The sequence below is a fragment of the Mizuhopecten yessoensis genome, unplaced genomic scaffold, assembly GCF_002113885.1.
Source record: "Mizuhopecten yessoensis strain PY_sf001 unplaced genomic scaffold, ASM211388v2 scaffold5979, whole genome shotgun sequence".
In the NCBI taxonomy this organism is placed as follows: Eukaryota; Metazoa; Mollusca; class Bivalvia; order Pectinida; family Pectinidae; genus Mizuhopecten; species Mizuhopecten yessoensis.
In genome coordinates, this window is record NW_018406319.1 from 673,447 (window position 1) to 688,308 (window position 14,862).

The following is a 14,862-nucleotide window of genomic DNA, read 5'->3' on the forward strand; positions in this document are numbered from 1 at the left end:
TCGTTGAAATTTTAACTAAAAGAAATTTGGTATTTTTTTACATCCATGTCCGTTGCTCCACGTGGCACCAAAATAAACCCAAACTGGTGTTAAATTACGTATCTAAACTATGCAACATGTTAAGAAAACCGGGAGGCCGAAGTTCAGACATCTTGAATAACTATTCGTTCGATTTAGGTGGTATTTATAACACCTAGATATAGAAACAATTTCCAGTGTCACCAATGTAAGCCGGGTTACAATGGTAGCTTGTCTCTGACACCATATTGATACTAGTGCATGGCGTTTTTTCACATATTTCACAGAATTATGAAAGAAAATTGCGTTTAGAATATGGCCATTACATATAGGTTCGTTTTAATAAAAACGCGAAAACAAGTGACAGTGAACACGAGAGAGTTGATAAATTAGGTAAATGTATGTACATATATAATGTGCCATATCGGTAGGCAACAGCACAGGACGGAACCAACACTGGTCAACATGTCTTCCACTACTACGGTAAAACGTTTATTCTTGTATACTTAAAACATCATTCATGATTATTCTTAACTTTGGATGTTAGTTATGATACACTTGTACCCATCTTTGTTTGTGTATGACAAGAAAAATACAATGCGTTTCGGACTTCGAATTGCAAACGAATTGTATAACCTGAACATATGAATGTGGTAAGTCATTCAAGAAAAGGTTAAATTCCAACATAAAAGTGAGCTGTAGAAGTCTCTGTCTCTGTGTTTGTAACGCTTGGTGTGACTGCACTGAGTTGTGCATGTCTGTAATGTTTGATAAACCTTTACAGTGATGTACATGTATATCCTGGTTGTGGACCATTTATAGAGTGCTATAAGCGTATAATGGTTGCCCATCTGACACACAGTACTGTATATGTCTATAATTAATAATAATTATACATAGTATTATCTAATGTTTTATAGTTATATATCGTGATTTAAGTGTATATAATATTTTATAACTATTTACCTTTTGTATATTGTAATAACGTAATGTTGTACATATGTTGTTTTATATGTCTATTATGTTTCTTAAATTGTGTTTTTCGTGTCAATAACAATTTATGATCCTCTACGTGTTGTATAATATAATTACACAATGTGGTATATATATAGCCATGTCTATATTATTCCATATATTGTGTTTTACGTATCTGTGATAACAAAAATAAAAATATTTATGTGTTGCATACAGAACACTATAAGTTCATACCATTATCTATATGATATATCAAAGTTTTACTTTATACACAAACGATGTACGTATTGTGTATAAAGTAAAATTTTGATATAACATATTTCCAAACTGATGAATCGTATTGATTAAATTAAATCTTGTATTGTGTTTAACGTGTCTATAATATTCCATAATCAATCCTCGATGTGCTGTATGATATAATCACATAATACTATAAAGTTATATTTTTTTGTTTAAGTTACATAATGCCGTATATATTATACTGAATGTCAATAATACATGTATTTCATACAGTGTGTTTTACGCGTCTATAATATTTCTTCATTTTATGAGTTATATTGATCGTTTTAAAATTTTAGAGTTTATCAGCTTAACGTTTACAAGGGCCACATATTGAAGTTAATCAAAGGCAAAACATCGGAAATTCCTGTAAAAAATTAGTCTTCACCAATGAGAAAAGTCATCAAATTTTAGAAACAAGATTAACTGTTTCGCTAAATATTATAAAAAATTGTCATGATACATCATCTATAACTTTTGTTGTGTGGTTTAAGAGGATTATTTCAAATATGAAAAATATATTTGTTTCCTTGTTTGGTATTACACAAAAGCCCTCCTTCATCCTCGGAATACCTGTCACGTTAGCATCACCTTTTTTAGAAAGAACAACGAAAACTATGAATGGCTTGAACAACAGTGGGCAGTACTGTAGTCAAGCATGTTTGGGTTGACATATCACAAAGTAACAGAAATGATCACATGTCACAAAATAATAATGTTATGAAAGTCAGAGACAGTGAATGATTAATTCCATAAAGGCTTAACTTCTTTGGTATATTCTTGTCCCTAATTGACGCCTCTTCATCTTTGGGGTTATACTCAAGTGTACATAATAATTAACCAAGAGTCCCGTGACAGGGATGTCATTTTATTTTGGCGACACCATTTATAAAGTTACGGAGGAACAAATTTATAACAATGATATATGTTCAGGGCATTTTTTCTGTCGTAAGTATGACTATCTGGAGGAATTAGGTTAATACAATATGACAACGAAGCACACATTATTACCCAGGTGTTGCTTCCGTTACCTTTACCATTGGACTATTTGCCAGTACTTCAGTGCACATAACTCCTCAACATCTAAAATGAAATAAGTTTTATCAAAATGAAATATGTTCCTACATTTTACAAAAACAGATATAAACAAAATCCGATTCTAAATCAGAATCAATGAAACTAGGTCAAAATATAAACAATGGAAATATTCATATAGAAAGATTTGAAGCAAGGAATATTTGTTTTAATTATTGGGGAAATGAATCTGAAAAGCACTTGTATACTTGTGGAACCAGAGTACCAATTAACAAAAATTAACTCGAACAACCCTTGTATCAAACCTACAGTCAGGCATCACAACATACTACTACATAGTTAACCACAAAGGTAAACTGCGATAAATAGCCAAAAGAACTAAAAAGGAATCGTGAGAAATCCTTCATTACCCATCGACAGAAAATTGTCGATACAGTTTGTCATACGGATTGGTCAAATTAAGAAACAGCAAGGACATTAAAAGGCAAATCAAACATGAAACGTCATTTGCCAGCATAAACTTGCTTGCTATATAGCTTCACCTACTAATTCAAATATGAAAAGAAACTTTCCTCTTACAAACAAGTTATAAATGAAAAAGTCGTTCAATTGTTGTGAAAGGAAAGGAAAGTTAACAAGCATACTGACTATTGCTAAAGCAATACATGTCCCCTACCGGCTCCCGCTAGCATTACACTGTAATGATTTATAATATTATGGTCCTTTGTGATTGTGTGAAGTTTGATAAAAATCCATCATGGAATGAAGCCGCTGGAGCGCTGACAATGAAATTTCTAAAATTGTGACGGTGACTTTGATCAAACAACCCTGAAATTCCAATTGTCCGTAATATTATGGTCCTTTGTAATTGTGTGAATTTTGATCAAAATCCCTCAAGGAAAAAAGCTGCTAGAGCGCTAACAAGGATTTTCTAACAAGAAGACCAGAGGGCCTGTATCGCTCACTTGGAAACGTTAGCAAAATTGAAGTTATAATAGCCAGATATTCCTGGACGTGTACATGTAAAGACATGGTAAGTCAGGGGTTATATTTATATGCAATTGGACAAAATTCCGTCATTCCTAAAGTAAATGGGGGATTTCGAAGAATTTGCTATGTTTCCTATATAGGGCCCGCCCCTCTGCCCCCAAATATAGACATACTCCTGTCATTCCTACAGAAGAAGAATATTAAAGCTATTCCTCTATATCCCTTATTTGGCCCCGCCTCTCTGCCCCAAGGGGATAAGACCCACCGTTTATACAGAATTGGTTCCCCTTCACCCAAGGGGGTTCATCCAAAATTTAATCAAAATCCTGTCATTCCTACAGAGGAAGAAGGACTTTGGAGAATTTGGTATGTTTCCCCTATTGGGCCCACTCTCCTCTGCCCTCGGGGGAGGGGGNACCCATACGTTAGAAGAAAGATTGTAAAGGTTTTACCTCTATTTCCCCTATTCGGTCCCGCACCTCTGCTCCCAGGAGGGCCAACCCCACCATTTATACAAAATTGAGTCCTCTTGGTCCAGGGATGCTCCAGAGCAAATTTAGATATAATCCCTCAATACCTACGGTAGAAGAAGGATTTTAAAGGTTTTACCTCTATTTCCCCCTATTGGGCCGCGCCCTTCTGTCCCAAGGGTTGCCAAACCCACATTTATACAAAATTGAGTCACCTTGGCCCATGGATGCTCCAGACCAAATTTAGTCAAATTCTACTTGGCCGTTTAAGACGAGTAGCGTTTGCAATGAAAAGTTGACGGACGCACGGTCGACGGACGCTGTGGTATGGCATAATCTCATCATGGTCCTTCGGATCAGGTGAGCTAAAAAATAGTAACGGTGACTTTGACCTTAACCCAACAACCCTGAACTCAAACTTGTAATTATGTGGAGTTTAATCAAAATCCCTCAAGGAATAAAGTCGATAGAGCGCTGACAAGTATTTTCTAAAAATAATAACGGTGACCTTGACCCGACAACCCTGAAATTCGAACATTACCGAGATATTCTGATCCTTTGTAATTGTGTGAAGTTTGATCAAAATCCCTCTAAGAATAAAGCCGCTAGAGCGCTGACAAAGATTTTCTAAAAATTGTAACGGTGATCTTGACCTTGACCCACCAACTCGTGTTATATATGTGTTATGACCAAAACATGTTTTACCATTCCAGACAATGACAGCACCATTGTTTGTCTACAACACCACCGCCAACAGTACCTGGGTAGAATACGATGTGGAGTATGAAATGGCCCCAAACAGAATCATGGAGATACAAGCGCGCTTCATTCCTATCATCCTCGTAGCTATTCCTGCCAACCTAGGCATTATTGCAATAATCCTGAGTACCAAGACCTTGAGGACTAAAGCCTTCTTCCTGGGCGTTCTCAGCATCAGTGTGTTCGACCTGTGTAATGGCATGTTTGTGCTTCCGATGTCTCTGGAACATCAACTTCACTGGAATGAATGGCCCCATGGCGAGAGTGTGTGTATCATTTTCCAAGTCATAGCTATCAGTAAAACCTATATGTCTGCTCTAATGACCACCGTGCTGTGTTTTGAACGTCTGCTGGCAAAACTACAATCAGTTGCAACTATTGATGGACAAAAGGTAACGACGTTGTCAAGGGTTCTGATAGCGCTTCCTTGGTGTATTGGTATTCTGGTATGTGTGCCTCTCATTATGATGAATCGGGAGGATATGTCGAACCACTTCACACACGATGAATATTGTTTGTTCGTGCTGGAGAATGATTTTCACCTTTCCATACTTGTCATGTACCTGATACCACTCGGCCTACTGGTCCTGGTACCCATAGCTATGATGGTAGTTTACAAGTACAAGAAGTCGGACTGGAATCGTTTATCTGCGGAAACTGTCGAACCGGAAGCTGTCAGTCTGTACATGTCCACTCTGTGCGCGTGGATTGTCAGCCTTGTTTATGTTGCCAAATACGTTCCGTTGACAGTTGTGATAACTCTTTTCATAATGTGTGCACGTGGCAATAGCGAATGTCCATTGCACTCTACTTATGAGAATGCACACACCATCTCTCTCTTATCGAGTGCCGTGACGCCGTTTTTGTGGATCATCACCGTTGAAATTCGTGCGATTTTGACATCGTTAATAGCTCGCATAAATAAAAGATTAATAGGAACTGTGACACCACCTGACGGACAAATGAACACTCTGTCTTTCAGGTCACTCCAGAACAAAGCATCATCGGACGACACTGTTACTTTATCCTAGTCACAAAATGTTACGAAGTTTCCATCAGTTTGTACCTCATTTGTATAGTTAGCAGTCGATGAAACACATAGACATGTCGGTTAATCATGTATAGGCGTACTTGATAAAATGAGAATGTTAATGACCTAGGGCGGCGAAGATGGCTTCATTGCTTACAAACTATACGTTACAACACCAGGCAGAAACCCATGTAGGCGTATTGGTGTCTTATACGTTACAACACCAGGCAGAAACTCATGTAGGTGTATTTGTGACTTATACGTTACAACACCAGGCAGAAACCTATGTAGGTGTTTTTGTGACTTATACGTTACAACACCAGGCAGATACCTATGTAGGCGTATTTGTGACTTATACGTTACAACACCAGGCAGAATCCCCTGTAGGCGTATTGGTGTCTTATACGTTACAACACCAGGCAGAAACCCATGTAGGTGTATTGGTGTCTTATAATTATTCCACCAATGGCATTTAAGTCTGTAAAATTGTACGAACATAACATTTGAAAATCTGTACGAAATTCGGTTGAAAAGGGATTTGAAAATGCGTTCTCTAGAAGAAAAGAAGCACGTTCTCACAGTTTACATAAGATCTAATTCACGATTCAGAATATTTCATAAATCTATTTGCGGACGACATGTATCTTTTACATTATCCATTGTTTAATCCTTTGAAACAGACTTAAACATTTTGGAGGATTTAGTATTAGGTCTCAAACTAAGCTACATTCAGACAGTATGCACAGCCTTCAGGCAAGAAGGGTGTGTGTGTATGTTGGAACTTCGACCAGAATATTTTTTATCGAATCACCTGGGTGATTTGAAACTTCCAGGAAAAGAAATACATTTGACAAAAGAAAACATTTGAGGATAATTGAAATAAGAAGTTTGAAGTCAATTAAGAATTTCTTGAAATTGGTCTTTCAGAAATCTTACCAAACATAGGAAGAGTATCTACTATGTGAACTATGAACTCTAGCATTGTCTACTGCTATCCAGATATTCATTGTTTTCCTTACCCACCTGCATATACTATTATATTTACATTTCCACTGCACAGAGCCTAGATGTTTCTACTGGACCCAGATGTATGTTATTTCTGCATAACATACCTTGGGCCATTGTGACGTCGCTACGCTTATGACGTCATAACTGTAACGTTGGAAATTGCTTCACTGTCAACTGGTGGCTGTTGTCTGTATGGATTTACCCTGACGTTGAAACGTGTTCAGGCCAATATACGTTGACAATATTACAATATTACAATATATATATATTAAGTATAACTAAAAACAAATATCATATATTCCTCAAATCACACAGTATATAAACAAACAATAGTGTTTTGGCGTTGATAAAATATCAAAATGGTAAAAGAAGAATTATCAGATTTTGTTGGATGACATTGATTAAAAGCATGGACATTAAAAAAAAAGGCCGTTCAATAGTTTTATTTACATTCTCGATATTATTTATGATGACCTTAATATAGATATTCCCTTATATTTTCGTTATTAAAGTGTTGGTGTCGTCAGCGAAAACAAATTTCCTGGAACAGCCTACCGTCATCAGAAGGTATTATTTTAACAGATTCTAATATAAATCGAGGTTGGAGGAGAAGCTTCGAAATGACACTAATACAATTGTGTTTATACCTCTATGAACACAGTTTCTTCTGGTAATGCTTATAAAAAGGAACTTGCTGTGGAAATGTAGATATATTGATATGATTTTTTTAGATTACTATGGCGTTAAATCGCTACCAAGACTTTGGTAAGAAGATTTGAGGAATGCCTACTATTCTGTGTGGATAAACAAATAATCTTAATATCCTTATACTTGAATCAAACCTCGGGTTAGACAACCAAGATTATCATCTATATACTACTTTACACCACCTACCGGTAGCATGATAAATTCATTATCATGGGTTGTCAGTACGAAAATACTCAAAAAGAGGTTGATAGCGACTTGAGAACAATTTTAGAACAACTTGAGAACGGATTTTCCCGGTATTTGGGAACGTATTTTCTCAACAAAAAATAAAAAATCTCCTTCCGCCAGGTGAGGTCCTAAACCAGAAGCAGCATTCACACAAAAGTGATCCGCGTAAGAAAATAGTCCGTCATAAACAAATCAATATAAATCAATACCAAAATATATTGTGAGGATAACAACACCACTGTTTAAGCGTAAATGTGCATATAGAAAAGCCAATGACAATAGGATGGTTTTCAAAATATTTTTCTACACGGTTTTAAGGTTTTTTGTATTCTTCTGCGTAAATCTTCTATTTGTTTACGTTGAATTTGCAATCGATGATCATTGACCTTAGAAGTCATTTGGGAAAAAAATGGTGCTTATATAAGGTAGTAGTATATAGATGATAAACAGTTTATTTAGTTATTTTTTTAGTTATTTAATTCGTATCAAACTTATACATAGGTTGTTACCGACTACGGTAAAATATAATCCTGTAGATAGTGGTACCTATTTATACTTGCTTGTGAATTGTGATTCTCTGAAACGTGGAAGTGTACATGTATTTATCATCAAGTTTTATGATCTTCTCATTCATCTCAATAAGTTTATTTTGCGCGTGTTTCACACTATCGACTGTGTCAGATACGGATAGTGGAATTAGTGGAACAACTAAATGTGGTAATGATATTTCATATATCGGGGATAGATTAAGTGTGATGCTGTATATATATATGCTTTTGTTATGTGCTTCAAAACGATCACAATAACCGCTTCGTAAATCTAATAGGCTATCAGAAAGTGAGAAACTTTAGCTTTTTACCAAGAACACTATTACAATATTAAAATTAGGTGCTTTACATCAAGCTATTACAAAATTAGACACCTTTGTTTTTCACTAATTACATTATTCACTAAATAAAAAACCTGTGCTTCAAACTTAGTTCACTATTACAAAATTATGAAAACTTTTTTTTACAAGAAAGTACAATATTACATAATCAGAAACAGGTGCTTCAAACGTAGTACACCAGTACAATATTAGAATTCTGTGTTTTTAATCTAGCACACTATTACACTATCAGAGTGATTCGGTTTACACCAAGAACACCATTAGGAAAATAGAAACAGGTGCTTCAAATTAAACCTACTACATAATTACATGAATAAATTTTATCAAATAATGTCAAACTCTGAGTAGATTAATAAGGTCAATTAATCAGGTCGGCGTCCATACGTATACGATGAGTTACGAAGTCAATATACATATATATTGTAGCACCTATCGGGCGTCGGACAGCTCCATATCACAACTAGCAACGGGAACAGGACTGACCGAAATGTCTACCACCGATCTGGCAAGTTTTTAATTTCGTTTGGTTAACAAATTGTGAATTATCTCGAAATAAGTAGATAGTTTTGAGGGTAATCCTCCAAATGAATTTATTTATTGTTTAAGCAATGTCAAAATACAATAATCTGAATCATGTTCAAATCGATTAAATATATTTTTTATTTGAAAAGTGAATTCAATAAAACTGCTCGGTTAAACTGAAAAACATTGACCGATCAGAGGGCTCATTTTAAATGTTGTATTATAATTCAAATGGTTGTGGTACAAGTATCTCTGTTAACTCATACGTGAATGTGTTGTGTTATGCCTGTTTATATTATGTTTTTACGTGTTTATGTTGTGGTATACGTGTCTATGTTGTGTTATACGTGTCTATTTTGTGTTATACGTGTCTATGTTACGTTATACGTGTCTATGTTATGTTATACGTGTCTATGTTACGTTATACGTGTCTATGTTACGTTATACGTGTCTATGTTACGTTATACGTGTCTATGTTACGTTATACGTGTCTATGTTACGTTATACGTGTCTATGTTACGTTATACGTGTCTATGTTACGTTATACGTGTCTATGTTACGTTATACGTGTCTATGTTACGTTATACGTGTCTATGTTACGTTATACGTGTCTATGTTACGTTATACGTGTCTATGTTACGTTATACGTGTCTATGTTACGTTATACGTGTCTATGTTACGTTATACGTGTCTATGTTACGTTATACGTGTCTATGTTACGTTATACGTGTCTATGTTACGTTATACGTGTCTATGTTACGTTATACGTGTCTATGTTACGTTATACGTGTCTATGTTACGTTATACGTGTCTATGTTACGTTATACGTGTCTATGTTACGTTATACGTGTCTATGTTACGTTATACGTGTCTATGTTACGTTATACGTGTCTATGTTACGTTATACGTGTCTATGTTACGTTATACGTGTCTATGTTACGTTATACGTGTCTATGTTACGTTATACGTGTCTATGTTACGTTATACGTGTCTATGTTACGTTATACGTGTCTATGTTACGTTATACGTGTCTATGTTACGTTATACGTGTCTATGTTACGTTATACGTGTCTATGTTACGTTATACGTGTCTATGTTACGTTATACGTGTCTATGTTACGTTATACGTGTCTATGTTACGTTATACGTGTCTATGTTACGTTATACGTGTCTATGTTACGTTATACGTGTCTATGTTACGTTATACGTGTCTATGTTACGTTATACGTGTCTATGTTACGTTATACGTGTCTATGTTACGTTATACGTGTCTATGTTACGTTATACGTGTCTATGTTACGTTATACGTGTCTATGTTACGTTATACGTGTCTATGTTACGTTATACGTGTCTATGTTACGTTATACGTGTCTATGTTACGTTATACGTGTCTATGTTACGTTATACGTGTCTATGTTACGTTATACGTGTCTATGTTACGTTATACGTGTCTATGTTACGTTATACGTGTCTATGTTACGTTATACGTGTCTATGTTACGTTATACGTGTCTATGTTACGTTATACGTGTCTATGTTACGTTATACGTGTCTATGTTACGTTATACGTGTCTATGTTACGTTATACGTGTCTATGTTACGTTATACGTGTCTATGTTACGTTATACGTGTCTATGTTACGTTATACGTGTCTATGTTACGTTATACGTGTCTATGTTACGTTATACGTGTCTATGTTACGTTATACGTGTCTATGTTACGTTATACGTGTCTATGTTACGTTATACGTGTCTATGTTACGTTATACGTGTCTATGTTACGTTATACGTGTCTATGTTACGTTATACGTGTCTATGTTACGTTATACGTGTCTATGTTACGTTATACGTGTCTATGTTACGTTATACGTGTCTATGTTACGTTATACGTGTCTATGTTACGTTATACGTGTCTATGTTACGTTATACGTGTCTATGTTACGTTATACGTGTCTATGTTACGTTATACGTGTCTATGTTACGTTATACGTGTCTATGTTACGTTATACGTGTCTATGTTACGTTATACGTGTCTATGTTACGTTATACGTGTCTATGTTACGTTATACGTGTCTATGTTACGTTATACGTGTCTATGTTACGTTATACGTGTCTATGTTACGTTATACGTGTCTATGTTACGTTATACGTGTCTATGTTACGTTATACGTGTCTATGTTACGTTATACGTGTCTATGTTACGTTATACGTGTCTATGTTACGTTATACGTGTCTATGTTACGTTATACGTGTCTATGTTACGTTATACGTGTCTATGTTACGTTATACGTGTCTATGTTACGTTATACGTGTCTATGTTACGTTATACGTGTCTGTGTTACGTTATACGTGTGTATGTTACGTTATATGTGTGTATGTTACGTTATACGTGTCTATGTTACGTTATACGTGTGTATGTTACGTTATACGTGTCTATGTTACGTTATATGTGTGTATGTTACGTTATATGTGTGTATGTTATGTTATGCGTGTCTATGTTACGTTATACGTGTGTATGTTACGTTATACGTGTCTATGTTACGTTATATGTGTCTATGATGTTTAGCCGCTTGCTACGAAATTCATCAAAACAGTATTACTTTCCTTTATAGTTTTTACCTTTGTGCATTATGTCTTTCAATTGGGCTATTCTTTTACATTGTACATTTACAAATCTGTACTATTCTATAAAACCGTAAGTTGTAGCGTTAAGTACATGTATATCATTTCTGTGCAACTAAAATATTTCAACTTCAGAAGGCAAAGGACAGCATTTGATACATGTGTATATTGCTCTTTTACCGTTTCAGCCGATGACGACGTCGATGTTTGGTTACAATACCACCGTCAATAGTACTTGGACAGTGGAACCACGTAATTGGAGCCGTTGGGCGAACGAGGATAGTTTCGCGAAGGAGATGAAAGCGCGCTTTATCCCTATCATCCTAGTAGCTGTTCCCGCCAACCTAGGCATTATTGCGATAATCCTTAGTAACAAGAGATTGAGGACACATGCCTTCTTCTTGGGCATTCTCAGCATCAGTGTATTTGATCTGTGCCATGGCGTGTTTGTGATCCCGATGGGTCTGGAGCACATGGTAAGTTGGTCTGAATGGCGCCATGGTGATAATGTATGTATTGCCTTCCAAGTCATACAAATCAGTAGGACATTGCTATCTTCTCTGATGACGGTAGTCATGTGTGCCGAACGCCTGCTAGTCAAGCTACAGTCTGTTTCTGCCATTAGCGAGAAAATGGTTTCTACCGTGTCTAGGGTGTTGATAGCTCTTCCTTGGTGCATCGGCTCGTTGGTGTGTGCTCCCGTTATAGTGCTTAGCCGGAAAGACCTTTCGCATCACTTCCAGCATGACAATTATTGTGTGTTTGTGCTTGAAAAGGACTCTGCTGTCCCCATATTCGTCACTATGTTCCTCTTGCCGATGTGTCTGCTGATTTTGGTACCCATAGCTACGGTGATAGTATACAAATACAAGAAGTTACACTTTACTCGTGTATTTGCAGGAGCTGTGGAACCGGAAGTTGTCAGATTACAACTGTCCACTGTTAGTGTGTGGATTGTCAGTTTTGTTTATTTTGCTCTCTTCGTTCCTTTGGCGACTGTGATAACACTTTTTGTGATGTGTTTACATGACCTAATCAAATGCCCAAACAATGCAACATACTTTAACGTGTACACCATCTCCATGTTACCGAGTGCTGTGACGCCATTTTTATGGATCATTACCGTTGAAATTCGTGCGTATTTGGCAACACTAAAAGCGTCCATTATAGGACTGATTGCCCCAACTGATGGACGAAAAAGTGTGTTTTCTTTCTCTTCACTTCGAAACAAAATGTCATCTGATGACACTGTTATTTTGTCCTAATAACAGCTAATGTAGACAGACGACGAGATCGTTTGTCTGTATAATAATCGAAGCGTTATAGATTTGTTATAACTCGTAATTTTGGACTGCTAGGTTAGAGAGTAGAGCACGTTGATGCAACATATCTTCATTAAGCTGTCTCGAGAAATATGTAGAAATAAAATATGTCCTTTCCTTATAGAATAAGTGTGATGCTCACCGGAGAGGAAATAGAGGAAATTCAGGTCGCAATCTTATATTGTAATTATTGTAATGAACAGTACATTTAAAACGATTTAATATCACGTTTAAAAATATTTTAGTTTTAAAGATACATTTGTATATTAAAGTGTTATTAATGTTGTTGCAATGTGTTACATTGTATTGTATTGTGTTATGTTGGGTTGTATGGTGTTGTATATTGTTGTCATGTTTTACATTGTATTGTATTGTGTTATGTTGGGAGGTATTGTATTGTATAGTGTTGTAATGTGGTACATTGTATTGTATTGTGTTATGTTGGGTTGTATGGTGTTGTATATTGTTGTAATGTGGTACATTGTATTGTATTGTGTTATGTTGGGTGGTATTGTATTGTATAGTGTTGTAATGTATTACATTGTATTGTAGTGTGTTATGTTGGGTTGTATCGTGTTGTATATTGTTGTAATGTGTTACATTGTATTGTAGTGTGTTATGTTGGGTGGTATTGTATTTTATAGTGTTTTAATATGTTACATTGTATTGTAGTGTGTTATGTTGGGTTGTATCGTGTTGTATATTGTTGTAATGTGTTACATTGTATTGTATTGTGTTATGTTGGGTGGTATTGTATTGTATAGTGTTGTAATGTGTTACATTGTATTGTAGTGTGTTATGTTGGGTTGTATCGTGTTGTATATTGTTGTAATGTGTTACATTGTATTGTAGTGTGTTATGTTGGGTGGTATTGTATTGTATAGTGTTGTAATATGTTACATTTTATTGCACTGTGTTATGTTGGGTGATATTGTATTGTATATTGTTGTAATGTGTTACATTGTATCGTATGGCGTTTTATTGTGGTACATTGTATTGCATCCTCGACATTCCAGGGTAAAGCTCACTTTCGCTGTGAAGAGAGCTGAAGTGAGCGAGAGAGCTGAAGTGAGCGTAATTTCCCGGTAGCGAAGATGATTGTATCGTGTTATTTTGGGTGGCATTGTATTGTATATCGTGTATTGCATCGTTATCATTTATATTCTATTATGTTGTATTGACTTTTGCTGAGTTTTCTATGTGAATGACACAGCTTTGCAGGCCGAACAAAACATAATACGCTGGTGCGCAATATAGTATTTACCTGCCGAGCTATGTCATTCATAAACCCATATCAACAAAGTTCAATGCTTCAGTAGGTCTATTGTATGTTTTTCCAATAGATAGAACAGCCATCTTCAGTGGAGGATTAGTGGTATATAACGTCACAAATATGACGTTATAAGTGATGACGTCAACTCGTGGGTCATGGCGTCTACAGTCTACTGAATGTCATCCGAAATTGGAAGGGCTATAGTGTAGCAGTGCCATCGAGTTATAAATACAATGTATTACGCTGAATTGTCTTGTTTTGTATGGTATTGAATTGTATTCTTATGTGTTGCTCTGCGTCGTATTGAGTTGTGTGTTATTTTGTCGTTCTGGTTTGTGTTTGATAGTTTTGAGTTTTATTATATATATCCCAGGTTAATCTTACTATAGGGATACAGTTTTATATAACATAGTAAAATATGATGCTTTGATGAAAAACGAAAGGTGTAAATAAACAAAGCGTATATCAAGTCGCCATTTTTAGAAAACGTACCGAATGGTAATGACAATTCGTTTCGTATTTAACACCCTATTTGTATTTTGAATTTTTAACCAACCCAAAACAGCGCAAACAGGACGATGCAAATCTGAAAACCAACCTAATCGATAATCTTATTTGCATTAATTAACCCATTAACGTTGGGTTGATATGAGAACATATCAATATGGTATATGTTACATTCTTATCGTATCAATGGCGTTTTATCTGCTGGCGTTGACTAGACCTGGGCGTCAGT

General features: G+C 35.7%; 1 protein-coding gene across 1 annotated transcript; it reads left to right on the plus strand.

The window, feature by feature from the left end:
• Positions 1–491: 491 nt before the first annotated feature.
• On the plus strand, positions 492–14,370 carry LOC110451392. Its single transcript, XM_021499378.1, has 5 exons — positions 492–501; positions 4,481–5,208; positions 8,816–8,894; positions 11,720–12,007; positions 14,197–14,370. Exons 2-5 carry the CDS (start codon positions 4,484–4,486, stop codon positions 14,224–14,226), a joined length of 1,122 nt encoding a protein of 373 aa, XP_021355053.1. The 5' UTR covers positions 492–501; positions 4,481–4,483; the 3' UTR covers positions 14,227–14,370.
• The last annotated feature ends 492 nt before the right edge of the window (positions 14,371–14,862 follow it).

Bases quoted from the DNA above. Each gene is read 5' to 3' on its own strand.
- LOC110451392 (XM_021499378.1), top strand. From the start codon at position 4,484: ATGACAGCACCATTGTTTGTCTACAACACCACCGCCAACAGTACCTGG. The intron at 8,895-11,719 runs GCAAGTTTTTAA...TTACCGTTTCAG, and splicing joins AAATGTCTACCACCGATCTG to CCGATGACGACGTCGATGTT. The intron at 12,008-14,196 runs GTAAGTTGGTCT...TTTTTCCAATAG, and splicing joins CGATGGGTCTGGAGCACATG to ATAGAACAGCCATCTTCAGT.